Here is a 21,058-nt window from a genome sequence, read left to right as displayed (position 1 = left end):
GGAGAAATAAAATCCTTTACAGATAAGTAAATGCTTAGAGATTTTGTCACCACCAGGCCTGACTTACAAGAGACCCTAAAGGAAGCACTCAACATGGAAAGGAACAACCGGTACCAGCCATTGCAAAAACATGCCGAAATGTAAAGACCATCGGGGCTAGGAAGAAACTGCATCAACTAACGAGCAAAATAACCAGTTAATATCATAATGGCAGGATCAAGTTCACACATAACAATATTAACTTTAAATGTAAATGGACTAAATGCTCCAATTAAAAGACACAGACTGGCAAAATGGATAAAGAGTCAAGACCCATCAGTTTCCTGTATTCAGGAGACCCAACTCACATGCAGAGACATATATAGGCTCAAAATAAAGGAATGGAGGAAGATCTACCAAGCAAATGGAGAACAAAAAAAAGCAGGGGTTGCAATACTAGTCTCTGATAAAACAGACTTTAAACCAGCAAAGATCAAAAGAGACAAAGAAGGCCATTACATAATGGTAAAGGGATCAATTCAACAGGAAGAGCTAACTATCCTAAATATATATGCACCCAATACAGGAGCACCCAGATTCATAAAGCAAGTCCTTAGAGACTTACAAAGAGACTTAGACTCCCATACAATAATAATGGGAGACTTCAACACCCCACTGTCAACATTAGACAGATCAACGAGACAGAAAGTTAACAAGGATATCCAGGAATTGAACTCCTCTCTGCAGCAAGCAGACCTAATAGACATCTACAGAACTCTCCACCCCAAATCAACAGAATATACATTCTTCTCAGCACCACATCACACTTATTCCAAAATTGACCATAATTGGAAGTAAAACACTCCTCAGCAAATGTACAAGAACAGAAATTATAACAAACTGTCTCTCAGACCACAGTGCAATCAAACTAGAACTCAGGACTAAGAAACTCAATCAAAACCGCTCAACTACATGGAAACTGAATAACCTGCTCCTGAATGACTACTGGGTACATAATGAAATAAAGGCAGAAATACAGATGTTCTTTGAAACCAATGAGAACAAAGATACAACATACCAAAATCTCGGGGACACATTTAAAGCTGTGTGTAGCGGGAAATTTATAGCACTAAATGCACACAAGAGAAAGCTGGAAAGATCTAAAATTGACACTCTAACATCACAAAAGAACTAGAGAAGCAAGAACAAACACATTCAAAAGCTAGCAGAAGGCAAGAAATAACTAAGATCAGAGCAGAACTGAAGGAGATAGAGACACAAAAAAACCCTCCAAAAAATCAATGAATCCAGGAGTTGCTTTTTGAAAAGATCAACAAAATTGATAGACCGCTAGCAAGACTAATAAAGAAGAAAAGAGAGAAGAATCAAATAGACGCAATAAAAAATGATAAAGGGGATATCACCACCGACCCCACAGAAATACAAACTACCATCAGAGAATACTATAAACACCTCTACGCAAATAAATTAGAAAATCTAGAAGAAATGGATAATTTCCTGGACACTTACACTCTCCCAAGACTAAACTAGGAAGAAGCTGAATTCCTGAATAGACCAATAACAGGCTCTGAAATTGAGGCAATAATAAATAGCCTACTACCCAAAAAAAGTCCAGGACCAGATGGATTCACAGCTGAATTCTACCAGAGGTACAAGGAGGAGCTGGTACCATTCCTTCTGAAACTATTCCAATCAATAGAAAAAGAGGGAATCCTCCCTAACTCATTTTATGAGGCCAACATCATCCTGATACCAAAGCCTGGTGGAGACACAACAAAAAAAGAGAATTTTAGACCAATATCCCTGATGAACATTGATGCAAAAATCCTCAATAAAATACTGGCAAACCGGATTCAACAGCACATCAAAAAGCTTATCCACCATGATCAAGTGGGCTTCATCCCTGGGATGCAAGGCTGGCTCAACATATGCAAATCAATAAACATAATCCAGCATATAAACAGAACCAAAGACAAAAACCAAATGATTATCTCAATAGATGCAGAAAAGGCCTTTGACAAAATTCAACAGCCCTTCATGCTAAAAACGCTCAATAAATTCGGTATTGATGGAATGTATCTCAAAATAATAAGAGCTATTTATGACAAACCCACAGCCAATATCATACTGAATGGGCAAAAACTGGAAAAATTCCCTTTGAAAACTGGCACAAGACAGGGATGCCCTCTCTCACCACTCCTATTCAACATAGTGTTGGAAGTTCTGGCTAGGGCAATCAGGCAAGAGAAAGAAATCAAGGGTATTCAGTTAGGAAAAGAAGAAGTCAAATTGTCCCTGTTTGCAGATGACATGATTGTATATTTAGAAAACCCCACTGTCTCAGCCCAAAATCTCCTTAAGCTGATAAGCAACTTCAGCAAAGTCTCAGGATACAAAATCAATGTGCAAAAATCACAAGCATTCTTATACACCAGTAACAGACAAACAGAGAGCCAAATCATGAATAAACTTCCATTCACAATTGCGTCAAGGAGAATAACATACCTAGGAATCCAACTGACAAGGGATGTAAAGGACCTCTTCAAGGAGAACTACAAACCACTGCTCAGTGAAATAAAAGAAGACACAAACAAATGGAAGAACATACCATGCTCATGGATAGGAAGAATCAATATCGTGAAAATGGCCATACTGCCCAAGGTAATTTATAGATTCAATGCCATCCCCATCAAGCTACCAATGAGTTTCTTCACAGAATTGGAAAAAAACTGCTTTAAAGTTCATATGGAACCAAAAAAGAGCCCACATTGCCAAGACAATTCTAAGTCAAAAGAACACAGCTGGAGGCATCACGCTACCTGACTTCAAACTATACTACAAGGCTACAGTAACCAAAACACCATGGTACTGGTACCAAAACAGAGATATAGACCAACGGAACAGAACAGAGTCCTCAGAAATAATACCACACATCTACAGCCATCTGATCTTTGACAAACCTGACAAAAATAAGAAATGGGGAAAGGATTCCCTATTTAATAAATGGTGCTGGGAAAATTGACTAGCCATAAGTAGAAAGCTGAAACTGGATCCTTTCCTTACTCCTTATACGAAAATTAATTCAAGATGGATTAGAGACTTAAATGTTAGACCTAATACCATAAAAACCCTAGAAGAAAACCTAGATAATACCATTCAGGACATAAGCATGGGCAAGGACTTCATGTCTAAAACACCAAAAGCAACGGCAGCAAAAGCCAAAATTGACAAATGCGATCTAATTAAACTAAAGAGCTTCTGCACAGCAAAAGAAACTACCATCAGAGTGAACAGGCCACCTACAGAATGGGAGAAAATTTTTGCAATCTACTCATCTGACAAAGGGCTAATATCCAGAACCTACAAAGAACTCAAACATTTACAAGAAAAAAACAAACAACCCCATCAAAAAGTGGGCAAAGGATATGAACAGACATTTCTCAAAAGAAGACATTCATACAGCCAACAGACACATGAAAAAATGCTCGTCATTACTGGCCATCAGAGAAATGCAAATTAAAACCACAATGAGATAGCATCTCACACCAGTTAGAATGGCAATCATTAAAAAGTCAGGAAACAACAGGTGCTGGAGAGGATGTGGAGAAATAGGAACACTTTTACACTGTTGGTGGGACTGTAAACTAGTTCAACCATTATGGAAAACAGTATGGCGATTCCTCAAGGATCTAGAACTAGATGTACCATATGACCCAGCCATCCCATTACTGGGTATATACCCAAAGGATTATAAATCATGCTGCTATAAAGACACATGCACACGTATGTTTATTGCGGCACTATTCACAATAGCAAAGACTTGGAATCAACCCAAATGTCCATCAGTGACAGACTGGATTAAGAAAATGTGGCACATATACACCATGGAATACTATGCAGCCATAAAAAAGGATGAGTTTGTGTCCTTTGTAGGGACATGGATGCAGCTGGAAACCATCATTCTCAGCAAACTATCACAAGAACAGAAAACCAAACACCGCATGTTCTCACTCATAGGTGGGAACTGAGCAATGAGATCACTTGGACTCGGGAAGCGGAACATCACACACTGGGGCCTATCATGGGGAGGAGGGAGGGGTGAGGGACTGCATTGGATACCTGATGTAAATGACGAGTTGATGGGTGCTGACGAGTTGATGGGTGCAGCACACCAACATGGCACAAGTATACATATGTAACAAACCTGCTCGTTATGCACATGTACCCTAGAACTGAAAGTATAATAATAATAATAATAAAAAAATCTAAAAAAAAAAAGAGTAATCAACATTATGTGATTCCATTTCATCATCTATATATTCCTTAAACTTCTTCAATCTGGGTTTTGATATATACCTCTATAATTACTTTAACTAACTGCCACATATAATGGATATTTTTCAGATTTAATTTGAACTGACTTCTCAACAGCATTTATCTTATTAACAATAACTTATTAACTTCTTTCTTCAGGCCAGTTTCTTCACTCTTAATTGAGACCATCATCATTCAGTTCTCCTTCTACTTCTATGGCTACTCTCTTTAAGCCTCTTAGTCTACTGCCATTCAAATGTTGGTGTTCCTCAGGATTCATCCATCACTAACATTTTAAAAGTTTTTTTAATATAATTTTATATAATTCCTTTTGAGAAACAACAAAAGCTATGAAACCATTCCCTAGAAAAAGTTAATTAAGATCATAGGCTGAACACCAATGTGTATTTCTTCTTGTGCCACAAATCTTTTTAAATAAAGTGAATACATTTTTACAAATAAGCACAAAGAATAAACCTATAATAGTACTGAAAAAAGAAAATGAGGACTTCAGGAGCAATTTTGAGAAATTTCTGAAGGTTAGAAATTTTTAAATAGAGAAACCAAGAGCACAGAAAGCATACAGAAGAAAATGAAGTTAGGTTCATGGTCACCAGCGTGTTCTATACATAGCTACTTGGATATACAAAAGGTACTTCTAAATCAACATGTTTAACTAGAACTTAACATCGTCCCATAAACGTATTTCTTCATTTGTGGTTAGTTTTCCTGGGTGTGGCAACATTATCCACCTAGTCACTGAAGCCAAATCTCTGACCCTCATCTTTGCTTTTACTCTCTTTTCACATACATGCATTCTTCATGCGCTATTGATGCAATCTTTTAAATTATTCCTCAAAAATACCTGCTCTTCCCTCAGTTCTGTTTCATTACTTTAGTTCAAGGCAACATATTCTGTTGCCCAGAGTATGACAATGTCCTCCAACTCAGTCTCCCCTGCCTTCATGCTTGGCACTAACCCCTGATGAATCCATCTTCCACCATGCAGCCAAAAAGGCCTTTCTAAAATATCAATGAGATCAGACTATTTGCCTGTTCAACATTACACTGGTTCCCATATTATCCTATATGTGTCATAAAAATCACTTCTTTTATACTGATGGCAGATATGAATAACTGATCATGACTAGAACGATCGAATGTCCATTTTGCCTGAGACAGACACAATTTACACATGTTGTTCTCATGTATTTATCAATGGAGCCCCTTTCACTCCCCCAAAAGTGTCCTATTAGGGACAATAAATTACACAGCCACCCAAATCACAGCAATTTTCCACTAGCTTGAATTTAAGTCAGAATCTGCAACACAATTTTTCAGGAAGCCACTCATAATTGATAAGAGAACAAGATTTTTAAAAATCTTATTTGCCATCCTTGAGATATAAGACAAGTTTCTCTGCATGGCATACAAGATCCTCCACCAACTGATCTCTATCTGCCTTTGTAGCCTCGTTTTCTACCTTTTCCTTCTCACTGTTATACTCTTGTCACAATGACCTGCTTGTAGAGTTATGGAATATACTACGCTGCTTTGCACCTAAATGCTTATGCTCATGATATTCTTCCAAACCAGAACACTGTTCTCTTTTTTTTCTTTAAATCCTACACCTAGTTGGTCATGGTGGTGCAGGTCTATAATCCCAGATACTCAGAAGGCTGGGGTGGGAAGATCACTTGAGCCTAGAAGTTTGAGATCAGACTCGGCAACACATGAAAACCCAATCTTAAGGGGGAAAAAATAGACAAAAAATCCTATTCCTCTTTTTTATTTGAAAAAACTTTATCTTACAGATAGAATCTTGCTCTGTTGCCCATGCTGGAGTACAGTGGCAGGCTCACAGCTCACTGTAACCTTGAACTCCTGGGCTCAAAGGATCCTCCAGCCTCAGCCTCCTGAGTAGCTTGGACTTGTACAGGCATGTGCTACCCCACCTGGCTAATGTTTTAATTTTTTTGCAGAGATGGGATGTTGCTATGTTGCCCAGGTTGGTCTCAAACTCCTGGCTTCAAAAGATTCTCCCACCTCAGCCTCCCAAAGCTCTGGGATTAGAGGTGTGAATCACCATACCCAGCCCCATTCCTCTTTTGAGAGATAATTCAGGCATTGCAGGCATTTCCTCCTCTTCAGAAATTCACCTTTACATCCCTCGGTTATCTTCCCCATCTTTGATCCTAAAGCTTAGTCCTATTAAGTCTCTTAACCACATTGTATTAAAGTAACTTTCTAAATATTGTTCTTCCCACCTTAAACTGCCTGGCACAAAGCAGTTGTTCAATAAATGGTTCTTGAGAATCACAAAATGGATGAGGGAATTAATAAATAATTGTTCTGCTCACGCCTTCAGCAACTCATGAAAATTATATTACTGCATGTACTGTTCTACATACCAGAGCAATTTATTTTCATAAACATTAAATAGTAGAACAGTTTATTTTTATAATTCACAATCAAACCTCTGTATACCTTCTCCTCTACATGTCATTCTTTCACAGCAAAATTATTGCTTCATATGGTAAGGGTAAGGGAAATTTTCTAGCCACACCTGATTTGTTTTACTCAATATTCTGTCAAACTTTGAAGAACAAAGACTCCTACATATAATTTTTGTTTTAAATCAATTGGAGAAGTGTAAATAGAATGAAAGAACACTGTAAATATGAAGAAACTGTAGCAGATACTTGGTTAATTTCATTAAAATGAATCATCTGGTATAATTTGCTGGCATTAATTTGTCCACAAAAGTGCTACTGCAGGCCAGGCACGGTGGTTAACACCTGTAGTCCCAGCACTGTGGGAGGCTGAGGCAGGGGGATGGCTTGAGTCCAGGAGTTCGAGACTAGTCTGGGCAATATCATGAGATCTTATCACTACTAAAAACGTTTAAAAAAAAAAATTTAGCTGGGCGTGGTGATACGCACTTGTGGTCCCCCAGCTACTTGGGATGCTGAGGCGGGAGGACTGCTTGACCCCAGGAGTTGAAGATTCCACTGAATCTTAATTATACCAGTGTACTCCAGCCTAGATGGCAGAGCAAGACCCCGCCTCAAAAAAAAAAAAAAAAAAAAAAAAAAGTGCTACTCTACTAATAGAATTAGTCTAAGAGTTCCTCAAGATCAGGAGGTACATCTCATTCATTGTGAAGTTAGTAAATGGCATAAGATGGGGTCCAGCAAATGTTTTCTGAATCTAGTCGCAAAATTTCAAATCAAGTTTAAACATATACTATTCAATTAAGAGAAATCAGTTCCACATATAACAGACACAGTAATTGCCTGTGTTAAAAAGCTCCAATAAGGCCGGGCATGGTGGCTCATACCTGTAATCCCAGCACTTTGGGAGGCTGAGGTGGGCGGATTACCTGAGGTCAGGAGTTTGAGACCAGCCTGGCCAACATGGTGAAACCCCGTCTCTACTAAAAAAATACAAAAATTAGCCAGGCATGGTGGCACACGCCTGTAATCCCAGCTACTCTGGAGGCTGAGGCAGGAGAATTGCTTGAGCCCGGGGGACAGAGGTTGCAGTGAGCCAACATCATGCCACTGCACTCCAGCCTGGGTGACAGAGCAAGACTCTGTCAAAAAACAAAAACAAACAAAAAACTCTAATAACGGCAATGTATCATCATTTTAATATTCTCTCTAAATTTGCAAAGCAGGTAAATAATACAGTCTTATTCATAACCATAGATTAACATAAATTTAAGGCTTTTGGGATAACAGTAAGGGCTAGGTAAGAAACGGGCCCCAAGGCAGGGTGTGGTGGCTCACGCCTGTAATCCCAGCACTTCTGGGAGGCTGAGGCGGGCGGATCATGAGGTCAAGAGATTGAGACCATCCTGGCCAACATGGTGAAACCCCATCTCTACTAAAAATACAAAAATTAGCTGGGAGTGGTGGCACATGCCTGTAGTCCCAGCTACTCAGGAGGCCGAGGCAGGAGAATTGCTTGAACCCGGGAGGTGGAGGGTGCAGTGAGCTGAGATCACGCCACTGCACTCCAGCCTGGCAGCAGAGAGAGACTCTGTCTCAAAAAAAAAAAAAAAAGAAAGAAAAGTACAGCATGGAACAAGACAGAACAGAACAGAGAAGGATACCCAGTTAAAAAGTTATGAAGAATCCTTGTGGGTTTCTTTACTGCATTAACACCTCAGGGCTGTTAATATAATCTAGAATTAGAATACAATACAGTTTCCCAAGAAAATTTGGCTGCAGAGTTCATAAGTATCATATGAGACCAGTGTATCCAACACTGGGAAAATAGAGCTTTAAATAAATTATTATAAAGTATTGCTCAACATTAAATAACAAGCATTAATTTTTTAATTAAGAAGATCAGTAAATTGTATATTCTATTTTGTTATAACAACTTACAAGGAATCCTTACACACTGTTGGTGGGAATATATTATGGATGTTCCTCAAAATATTAAAAATGGAACTATCATACAATCCAGCAATCTCATTACTGGATATATATTCAAAAGAAATAAAATCAGTATGTTGAAGAGATGTCTGCACTCCCATGTTCACTGCAGCAGAATTCACAATAGCAAATCAGCCTAAGTGCCCATGAATGGATGAATGAATAAAGAAAATGTAGTGTGTGTACACAAATACACATACAATCACAATGGAATACTATTCAGGAAATCCTGTCACTTGCAACAACATGGATGAACCTAGAGGACGTTATGTTAAGTGAAATAAGCAGGAACAAGAAGATAAATGTCACACACTTTCACTTATATGAGGAATCTAAAAAAGATAAACTCAAAGAAACTAAGAGTAAAATGGTGGGTTTCGGAGCTGGCAGGGGTGGGCTGGAGCATGGATTGGGATATACTGGTCAAAGGGTACAAAAGTCAAGTTAGGAGGAATAAGTTCAAGAGCTCTACTGTACAACGTGGTGACTACAGTTAATAACACTGTTATAGTCTTGAAATTACCAAGTAGACTTTAAGTGTTCTCACTATAAAATATGACAAGTGTATGAGATAATGCTATTAAAGTCAGAGTTTGAGTCTGACTTCCTAATCTCTCAATATTTTCACAGATTTAGGAGAAATCAGGCAAGTCCAACAGAATTCATTACTTATAAATCGATACCTATTTTATAAAAAGTTATGTCCTTCTAAATAGTTCGAGATTTTTCTTATATAAAAGATACATTTACACGTGTACCACTGTATAGCTGCTCTTAAATGACCCTATGTAAATCACAGTGCAAAATTATATAACACAAATAGGAACTCCATTAACTTATAAAATCAGAATGCGAACCTGATTATCTGAGAGCCACATAGCTGTCAATTGCTGTAGCTTTGTAAAGCTAAAGGGCAAATTCTTTAATCTGTAGGAAAAAATACAAACAAAAATTAAACTTTAAAATTTGAGAAGATTTAAAATGAATGAGGGCTCAAAGGTTTTCTGAAAAATGCTGTATAGTTGCACATGAAAATAGGAGAAAAAAATCTAGAAAAGTCCCATATAATTATTTGTACAGGATATAAGACAAAATATCTAGTTTTACAAGAATTCGTTTCAAAAATATTAATTCTTTAATTGAATCAATTCACCTGGCAAGAAAATGGACAACAGAATAACCTTTAAAAATAACAGTTAACTGTCCCTGCCTTAGAGAAAAGAACACATTAAGGAATGTCTCATAAAACTGCTTTGGTTTATTTGTACTCAGAACAAACTGTTATAGGAAGCACTCTTAGTGATAGTTTGATATAAAAACTGCACTGCTCTCTATTTGTGAGCCAGCAGTTATGTAATCTAGAAGACTATCCTAAGATGATAATGAGTAAAAACAAAGTGCAGTCATTCATCAGTATCTGTGGAAGACTGGTTCCAGGATCTCCCTCAGACACCAAAATCTGCAGATGCTCAATCCCTTATATAAAATTGTATAGTATTTGCATATAACCTATGTACATCCCCCCCATATATTTTAAATCATTTCTAGAGTACTTATAATACCTATTAGAATACAAATGCTATGTAAACAGTTGGTATACCGTACTGTTTAGGGAATAACAATGGGAATGTTGGTACACGTTCAGTACTGACACAATTTTCTTCCAAATATTTTCGATCTGAAGTTGTTTGAATCCACACTTGCAGAACCCACAAATACAGAGGGTCAACTATAAATACTCATTAGAATACTAAATGAAAATACCCTATTTAAGAGGGAATTATCCAATTCAGCCTTGCTATCTTATGCCTAACTAGTCTTCCATGGCTTTCTTTCAAGGTAATTTGCACAACCTACTGTGAGTTGTAGGAATTAAAGGGTCAAACACTGACTTAAGAAAGCAGTGGTTCTTTTAAATAAAACAGAAGTTAGAATAACATAATTAGTAAAAAAACTGAGTTTAAATTAAAGCTCTACCTTATAAGCTATGTGAGTCACCTTAAATCTGAGTCTTAAAACCCTCCTACATAAAATGGCAATACTATTATACTATTTCATAGAGCTGTTTTGAAGACTTCACAAGACACTATGAAAGCAAAAAGTGAAAACACTCTACAAATGCAGTTGAATCATCATTAGTATGTTTACCTCAGGAAAAAGTATGGACATTCTGTTTTTAACTTAAACATTGTTCCAATTTACAACCCTAGTGATCAATTTGCTCTGCATCTTGGCTTTGCTGAAACCAGATTTCTGTCCAGAAAAATATTAGCAACAGACTAGATACATTCCAAAATTGTTTTGTTACATAGCAATATTAAGGTGAAGATGTGACTTTAGGAATAAAAGGTAACTGTAAGGAGAGAATAAGGAATATATAGCTAAGTCAACCCACAATGAACAGTAACAACCACCGTATGATAAATTAACATCAGAAAAATTAGACCACTCCTTGTATTTAAAGAAAAAACAAAAATACACACTTAAGACCTCATTTAATGTTACTGATAAGTTCCTGGAAACCACAGCTTTTGCAAAACTGTGTATGGCAGGTCCTCAAATAATGTCATTTTCTTAAAACACTGATGAACGAAAGAAGTGATTTCATTATATGTTGTTTCACTGAAAGTCACACTTTCCAAGAGCCTATCAGTAACATTGAGGACTTACTATGTATATTTAAAGAGAAACAAGCACTAGTTATTCTATTATATATCATATGAAACTTAATTTCATCTAACCAACATCTCCTATAAACCAACTGATGAATATAGTATCACAAACCTATTGTCACTTAAATTAATGACTTTTAATTTTTGCATATCACCCATTTCCTCTGGAAGTGTCTCAAGTTTATTGGAATGGAGAAACAGCACAGTTACATTTTTCCAGCTTCCAATCTGAAAGAGAAATATAAACTGAGGATCAAAAAATTTGGCCTACAGGTTGATCAACACATAAAAACATCATTTTTGAAAGTTATGAAATATACTCCATATTTATAAAAAAAATAATGATTAGACTTTCTAATTATTACCTTTTATGTACATAAAGCATTTAGGAACCTCTTCTAAATTAACATAGCTAATTATTATTCAGAAAATAAATAACTTGATAAACTATTTTAGAAAGAAAATAAATGAAGCCACACTAAATAGCTATAATGAAGATAATCAGAAAAAAATGAAAAGACAAAAATCTAGATAAATCTAAAATACATTACCTCTGGGGGCAACTGTTGTAAGTAATTATGATCAGCAGCAAAAGTTCTTATGTTAGTAAGCTGCCCAATAGATGAAGGCAAAGCTTCAACTTCATTGAAACTACAATCCAGTTCTTCTACTGATATTAACCTTTAATTTAAAAAAGGAAATATATATTATTTTTTAAAGGTTTCCTATATATAATCCAAAATTTCAGAACATATAAACATTTGAACTCAACTTTGAAAACCTAGTGAAACCATTTCACAAAGCTAAACTTCACCAATAATAAGCAGGTCTGACTATCAAACACACACTCAACCTGTACACTAATTACTTAAATGTTTACAAAATCTTTAGGTCATTTATGCAAATATCTGAAAATATGTATGGCATGCTGAACTGAAAGTAAAATCTTTGAGGGTGTATACATTCACAAAAAACTTACCCTCCTATAGAGTCTGGCAGATATATTAACTGGTTTTCATCTATTTTAAGAGTTGTTATATTCTTCAACGAACCTGAGGGAAGAAACAACATACAATTTTTCAGCTTAAAAAAGAAGCAAGTCCACCAACAGTCATTGTGAAACATATTACATCTGACAAGAATTAGAAACAACTTTCCTAATAAACTTATCTAAAAGAGATACCACTCCCAATCCGAACATTCTATTCCCTTATCCTGTACTTTCAATCTTCATCCACATCACTATTTAACACAGTGTACATCTGTTTATTAACTCTCACTAAAATATAAGCTTTACTGATAGTAGCAACTTTTTCTCTTCCTTGTTCACTGTTGTAGATATGCTTCTAAAAACAATGTCATGGCACAGAAAAAACAGACAATACAAACTTGTTGAATTAACAGACTAAAGAAATGGTAGTATGAAGGTAGTTCATAACAGGTGTATAACAAACTATTCCATATATCCTAATACTAAAACAGTAAAATATTTTTTAAGTTTAAGAAGTGTTGACTAAATAACAGTAGAATCGTAACGAACTTACAAAAATGTAGTTTTAGCTAAAACCACCATGTGATTTAACTGAGAAAGATACAAAAATATTTTTGGTTTTTATATTAAAACATCAAAAAGATGTCAAGATTGAAGTTTTGGGTCCTTTCATCAAAATAATTCAATTCCATTGACATATCATTGAACAAGCAACAACACAGACTCAATTATAGATCTCTCATAATCTGTTCAACTGATCTGTTTTCTTGTCTGAGTGTCTATAATGAAACAGGAATGAAAAAAGTTACCAAAATAAAAGCTATGACAATAAAAGCTAACAGTTAAGCCAAATTTGGATAAATTAACTTATTTCAAAGAATTTAAATATATTAGAAATAAAAATGAGATTTCCTTAGAGTAAATAAAAAACAGTAATATCAACAAAGGAGCAAACTGTACGACTGATCATACCAGGAAAAATTCAAATAAAATCTGTTCCTGTGGTAATGCAGTATAATTACCTCATAACAAGTGAAACTGGAGATTATGTGGAAGCCTTGAATTTATTTTGATAAAAATTGCATGAATTTGAAAGCAATACAAACCTATAGTCTCAGGCAGCTGCTGAAGTGAATTGCTTGATAATAGGAGGTCTTGAAGGTTTTCACATGCTGAAATTCCTTCTTCAACCATTTCAATATTATTTTTAGAAACATCCAAATATGTGAGCTGTTTCAAACTACCAATAAACTGTAAGTAAAAAAAGAAAATCTAATGACTCTATTAAGATTAGTAATTTGTAAAAAGTTTAAGCAATGAACTTGACAACAAATTTTAATTCAAAATTAAATGTTAATACAAGAAAGAAGACTCTCAGGTAGTTTTTAAAATGCCATTAGAAATGTATTCAGTAATAAAGCTAAGACGTTCTACTAATCGTAGCATAGCAGAAGTGACAAAGGACATATTCTTTGGGAAGTCAGTTGTCGATTACCTCCTAAGGAGATAGACTATATGGGGATTCTTGTGGTTTTTTCATGGGAGTAAACAATTTGTCAGTTGTTAAAACAGAAAGCTCAGGAAAATATCCGAGTTTACCAATTCCTTGGGTAAAGCAAATAGGGACATAAGTTCAAGTGATACCACTGGAAAGGACACACTCAACAGTATTAAAAGGAGACTTACAAATGTTTATTATGAGAATTCTTAGATTATAATCAAGAACGTGCTCATGGAAAAAAATGTAATTTGCTTCTGTTTAATAAAGAATAATCCAATTTCTTTTTATTAATTAAAAGTAATTATAAAAGATATAATTCACAAAACTGCAAAAGAGAGCCAGAAATAAGTGATGCCATTTAAATTTTCATATACATACCCCTGGAATAAAAGTCAGTCTATTAGCATCCATCCAAAACTCTTTCAATCCACTTAGTTGCTCAAGTACTTCAGGCTGTTGGGATTAGGGTAGGGGATAGCAGTAATTCAATTAATTTATATGAATGTCTTTATCTGGCAAAAGAAGCCCTGGGAATTTCTAATAACCTTTAGTTTCAAATCATTAAATAAAAGGAGCCAGGAGAAGGAAAAAAAAAAAAGAAGAGCCAGGATGTGAGCCTTTCTACTGCATTATACTGACTACAGTAAAATTATTAATGGAGAAATCGAAGAGACAGTCCATAGAAGTAGATTACAAAAAACGCATTTAAGCTTTGGATTACACAATAGGGTCAAGTTTTTATATAATTAGTAAAGAAATAAAAAATAGGACTCACTGCTTAGAAGTATAAAATAACAACATGCACTCATTCATTATCAGTAAGAAGATACAGCCTTTTAGAAAACAGAAAAATTACAAATGTTCCCTGGTGACATTCATTAAGAGGGAGATAAAAGACAACATGCATCCTAAATGTCCACAGTCAGGGAAAGGTACATAGACAAAGTCATAACCACATGATACAAATATACTGTAATTTAAACCTCTAGTAAAAACTTCTAATTACATGGTGGAAAATTCTTTATAATATAGTGTTGAGGACATCAAAATTAATCCAAGTGTTGTGGCAGACCTTCATATCCATGCAAAATTTGCTCCTAGGCATTGTCCCTTCAAAGCTGCCCTCTTCAAAGTTATTTCTATCACCTCACAAAGCCACGTGCAATCAACGATCATGTGATGGCACAGAGTACCATCATATCTAATAACCATAGTTAACAGTCATACATAAAAGGCATGTCAACCAGATTTACTGTTAACCTATAAATATAGATAAGAATCCCAGATGTAACTTGGATTAAAAGAAATTTCCTTTTGTGCATTCTTGTAATAACTCTACTGTAAGTTTTAAAAAGTGTATAATGTTAGAAGACCAAAATGGTACAAAAACTAATGATGATTTTGAAAGCCTGTTGGATTCTTAAACTGAACAAATGAGAATTTTGAAATAGTCAAAATACAAACAGATTAATTCATACAGAACAAATACTGAGAAAGGACATAATAGATAAATAATCTGGGAAGCACAGCATGTATTTTAGAGAATGAGGTACTCCAAACTACCATGTTCCTCCTCAAACCTCGGCTGAAATTTATAATATTAATACAATAGCCACAGGGCAATACTATAGCAAACAGTTTTAAGAAATTCCTATGCTTAAAACCATCATTTGTGAGCTACCACAATTTTAAACAACAAACTTGTAAACTAATTTAAAAGCAATAATGATACTCAGCTGGATATGTTCCTCTTCAAAAAAAAAAAAATCTAGCTTATTTTCTGAGTTCTTTTGGAAAACTCACTAGAGACAAAAGCTACTTAAACACTACTCCTTTCCTTTTGGATTCAGCATCATAGTGCACTTGGCATACAAAGTACAAACAAAAAGGTTCTCATTACTACTTCAAAAAAAACAGTTGTTTCACTCAATGATTTTCCCCTTAGCTATTAAGTAACATAGAGAAGTATCTTATTACTGAATAAATTCACAAGCCATACCCCATGGAGCTATCTCTGATTCAGAACTACTTTTACCTGCTGCATTCCAGACTGATGTTTCTCACTTATAATCACTCAAATTTTCTGCTTCCTATGCTAAAAATTGTTTAGGTATCTCTTCCATGGACTTCTCATTGCTTTTACATTTTATGCTCATCTGTCTGGTTAATTTTTCTATCTGTCTGGAAAGTTCTGGCTAAGAACTTCCATATCTTATAACTAAAAAAAAAAAAAAAAAAAAAAAAAAAAAAAGGCAAACCTTTATCCAATTTTTAAAAGAAATACATTACTTTTCACATTTTGTTCTTCATCAAATATAAGAACTTAGGGAAAGTGAGACTGATGAGAACTTACCACTTCCGTGAATTCGTTACTTCCCAAATCCAGTCTTTCCAGCTGGGTCAGTCTGTTCATGGTTCTGTTCATAATGGAGTAATGAAAAATTAACTACAAAAATATCAATTACATGGAAGCTTTCAAAACATAGTCTAAAACATTCTTATGGAATATGTAATTATTTATGGGCTTTCCATGTTGACAAAAGAAACATTAATTTTCTAAAAAATTTTAAAAGTTAGATTTCTAGATAAAATAGATGATCAGTTATTATCTTACTTTGTCTTCTCATTGGTCTTTTCATTTCTATTTTTAAGAAGCAACTGCAACAAATTTAAACCCACAAGCCAGAATACGAATAATGAGTTTCTATTTTTTCACATAATAAATTTTCATATAGTACAAGTCAGCTAATAAATTTTGGCAGATGCCTGGTAATTACTACCATAATTACAAAAATTCTTTTTCAAAACTGCTCATATATTTGTAAGACTTTAAGATAACTGTAACTCTGAAAATTAATATTCAAAATGCTAACAGTACATGTATTATTACTCCCCACATGTTCAAATTAAATCTAATACAATTCAAAATAAAGTTATATTATATGAATCACAAATTAGTAGTTGACATTTATTTTAAATAAAAGCAATAATATACCATTCTTAACTTCCAACTTAACATCAACACTTCACTGAAACTACAGGAACTTGAAAGATGTACAAACCAGTTTTGTAATGAAATAAACTATGTTGCACTTTTATCTTTTATCTCTCCTTTTACAAAGGTACCTTTTGAAACTAATTCAAACAAATATTTATGCTCTTAAGTTGCTATTTTTGTATAACCTCTATTATTTAATATAGAGATGCTACCAGTTACCCAGATAAGAAATTCTGTATTGGCCGGGCGCAGTGGCTCACGCCTGTAATCCCAGCACTTTGGGAGGCCGAGACGGGCGGATCACGAGGTCAGGAGATCGAGACCATCCTGGCTAACACGGTGAAACCCCGTCTCTACTAAAAAATACAAAAAACTAGCCGGGTGAGGTGGCGGGTGCCTGTAGTCCCAGCTACTCGGGAGGCTGAGGCAGGAGAATGGCGTGAACCCGGGAGGCGGAGCTTGCAGTGAGCTGAGATCCAGCCACCGCACTCCAGCCTGGGTGACAGAGAGAGACTCCGTCTCAAAAAAAAAAAAAAAAAAAAAAAAAAAGAAATTCTGTATTAAGGATTTTGTAGGATATGACAAAACGAGAGCAAAATATAGTTATAATCACAATATCAGTATATTACATTAATGTTAATACTTTGAAAATGAGTATCATTTAAAATCCACAGGCGCTTCAAATTATGGCACAAAAAACAAACTATTCCTATCTTTTCTGGAATTTTAACAAAAATAAGTGGTAAGTAAAATAAAACTCAGTTGCAACATTTCTCCATCTTTTTAGTTAAAAAATGTAAGAGCAAACACCATCATTGTAATGAAACTGTCATTGGTCTACATTAGAAGCGAATTTTCCCTTTACATTTTAAATATGCCATTCTGTCATGAACCCTTCAATTCATCTCATAATGCCAATTTTTATAAAACTGCTTTCACTTAGATTTACTAAGTGCCTATTCTCAGGTACTATAATTCTACTTCCTTACTCATATCTTTCCCCAGAAAACCTGTAAGTTCTAGCTTCCTTCATAACAAGCGAAAGGTTATTTCCAGGATCTTTCTCCAGATGTATAAAGTCACATGCTATGATAGTAATTTCCTATATTCAAATAACTATACCAGGTGGAGATTTGCAAAAAGTAAAGAGGGTTGTGAGGAGAAAGAGAAGACTGAAAGAACAAAACATAATCTTACATTTCTTGCTTCAGTATTGTTATGACAAGATAACAGAAAATTCACATGCAACTATTGAGCACATAATGTCAATGGCATAACAGTTTTAGAATAGGGTACAAAAATGAAAAGCAGTGCATTGGAAAAATTCAATTACAGATGATGGCCTGGAAAAGTTAAATTTTAAAACAATTTTAGGAAAATGTGAATGATACAGATATGTAATAGAAAAGAAAATATATTGTCATGTCAAAAAGTGTCTCAATCTCAACTCTCTGTAGTTAATAATGACAACTGTGGCTACACTCAAACACTTTAGAAATCTCAGAAGTAAAACTGCATCCTAGATTAAGATCTAGCCGCCTATCTCAAGGAGAAAACATAAACAATATTCCTCAGATTTTCTCCCATCTGTTTCTAAAACTCATCTGTATTGAACTCATTTTACTTTCTCCTCTCCTCAAAGGAAAAGTAAAACATCTTTTGTGTTCTTGGTACTAGTTCTCTCCAATATTCTTTAGGTAGCATTAAATTTCACTTAACTATATATCTAAAACAACAGCTCTTTCCATTGCTCTAATCTTTGATATAGTCATATAACCTAAATGCACATTACTTTGTAATATTTACAACTATATCCTCTTGTTTGTGAGGTCTCAAAAGTTATAATCACGCAAAAACAATTAGGAAAGAGAAAGAAAGAGCATCCAAATTGGAAAATAAGAAGTCAAAATTAGCCTTGTTCACAGACAACATGATCTTATACCTAGAAAAATCTAATGACTCCATCAAAAAACTGTTAGAACTGATAAACAAATTAAGTAAAGTTGAAGGATACAAAATCAACATATGAAAATCAGGAGGATTTACATATGCCAACAGCAAACAATCTGAAAAATCAAGAAAGCATTCCCATTTATAGTAGTTACAAAAAATATAAAATACCAGCCAGGTGCAGTGGCTCACGCCTGTAATCCCAGCACTTTGGGAGGCCTAGGCAGGCGCATCACGAGGTCAGGAGATAGAGACCATCCTGGCTAACATGGTGAAACCCTGTCTCTACTAAAAACACAAAAATTAGCCGGGTGTGGTGGTGGGCGCCTGTAGCCCCAACTACTCAGGAGACTGAGGCAGGAGAATGGCGTGAATTCGGGAGATAGAGCTTGCACTGAGCCAAGATTATGCCACTGCACTCCAGCCTGGGCGACAGAGCGAGATTCCATCTCAAAAATATATTTATATATATATGTGTGTGTGTGTGTGTGTGTGTGTGTATATGTATGTGTATATAGTTATATATGTGTATGTGTGTATATATATATACACACCTAAGAATCAGTCTAAAGACATGAAAGATCTATACAAGAAAAACTATAAAACTCTGACGTAAGAAATTAAAGAGGACACAAAAAAATGGAAAGATACTCCATGCTCATGGATTAGGATAGTTAAAACGACAATACTACCCAAAGCAATGTACAGATTCAATGTCATCCCCATCAAAACACTGACATTCTTAACAGAAATATTTTTAAAATCCTAAAATGTATACAGAACCACAACAAAAGACTCCAAATAACCACAGTGATGCTGAGCAAAAAGAACAAAGTTGAAGGTATCACACTACTAGACTTCAAAATGTACTACAAAGCCATAGTAATCAAAACAGCATAGTACATAGGCACATAGACCAACGGAAAGGAATTGAGAACCGAGATATAAATCCATGCATTTACAGCCAACTCATCCTAGGAAAAGGTGCCAAGAAGATAAAATGGGGAAAAGACAGTTTCTTCAATAATTGATGCTGGGAAACTGGGTAACTATATGCAGAAAAATAAAACTAGACCTCTATCTCTCACCATACACACAAAGTAACTCACAATGGGTCAAAGACTTAAATCTGAGACCTGAAACTATGAAACTACCAGAAGAAAACACTGGAGAATGTTAATTCCCAATATCAGTATCAAGGATACTGGTTTGGGCAACGATTTTTTTGTGTAAGACCTCAAAAGCACAGGCAATCAAAGCAACAAAAATAGACAAATGGGATTACAGCAAGCTAAAAAAACCACACAGCAAAGGAAACTATCAACAAAATGAACAAACTACAGAATGGGAGAAATATTTGCAAAGTATCCATCTGACAGGAATTAATAATTAGAATACATAAGAAGCTTCAACAAATCAATAGCAAAAAAAAAAAAAAAAAAAATTATATTGTAAAATACACCAAAGATCTGAATAGACATTTCTCAAAAGAAGACATACAAATGACAAACAGGTATATGAAAAAATGATCATCACTAATCAGAGAAAACTACAATGAGATATCATCTTGCCCTACTTAAAATGGCTTACATTAAAAAGATAGGCAATAACAGACGCTAGCAGGGATGTGGACAAAGAGGAATCTCTGAACACTGTTGGTGGGAATATAAATTAACATAGCCACTATGGAGAACAGTACAGAAGTTCCTAAAAAAAAAATTAAAAATGGAACTATCCCACAATCCAGCAATTCCACTATTGGGTATATATACAAAAGAAACGAAATCAGTATACTGAAGGGTTATCTGAACTGCTATGTCTATGGCAGCACTATTTGCAATAGCCAAAATATGGAATCAATTTAAGTAACCATCAACAGATGAATGGATAAAGAAAATATGGTACATGTACAAGACGGAATATTATTCAGCCATAAAAGAGGCTGCCTACAGTAACATGGGTTGATCAGGAGGCCATTACATTAAGTGAAATAAGCCAAGCATGTACTCACTCATATGTGCGAGCTAAAAAAAGTAGATCCCAGGCCGGGTGTGGGGGCTCACGCCTGTAATCCCAGCACTGTGGGAAGCTGAAGAGGGCAGGTCATTTGAGGCCAGGAGTTCAAGACCAGTCTGACCAACATAGCAAAACCCCGTCTCTACTAAAAATACAAAAAATTAGCCAGAT

At 35.2% G+C, this 21,058-nt stretch overlaps 1 protein-coding gene across 16 annotated transcripts in view; it reads right to left on the bottom strand.

The window, feature by feature from the left end:
* Positions 1-21,058, bottom strand: part of ERBIN (erbb2 interacting protein) — a 151,077-nt gene that overhangs the window by 41,862 nt on the left and 88,157 nt on the right. For all 16 annotated transcript variants that reach the window (XM_073993543.1, XM_065546336.2, XM_005557037.5 and 13 more), the window contains 7 exons: positions 16,277-16,340; positions 14,302-14,376; positions 13,529-13,673; positions 12,411-12,483; positions 11,983-12,112; positions 11,544-11,659; positions 9,617-9,686 (listed from right to left, as the gene is read on the bottom strand). In XM_073993543.1, the coding sequence (XP_073849644.1) occupies positions 9,617-9,686; positions 11,544-11,659; positions 11,983-12,112; positions 12,411-12,483; positions 13,529-13,673; positions 14,302-14,376; positions 16,277-16,340 (673 nt within the window). The remainder of the gene's footprint in view (positions 1-9,616; positions 9,687-11,543; positions 11,660-11,982; positions 12,113-12,410; positions 12,484-13,528; positions 13,674-14,301; positions 14,377-16,276; positions 16,341-21,058) is intronic.

This window comes from Macaca fascicularis, chromosome 6 (genome assembly GCF_037993035.2).
Source record: "Macaca fascicularis isolate 582-1 chromosome 6, T2T-MFA8v1.1".
NCBI classification, from domain to species: Eukaryota; Metazoa; Chordata; class Mammalia; order Primates; family Cercopithecidae; genus Macaca; species Macaca fascicularis.
Note: the sequence above shows the minus strand (reverse complement) of the source record. Positions and strands in the feature narration are given on the sequence as shown.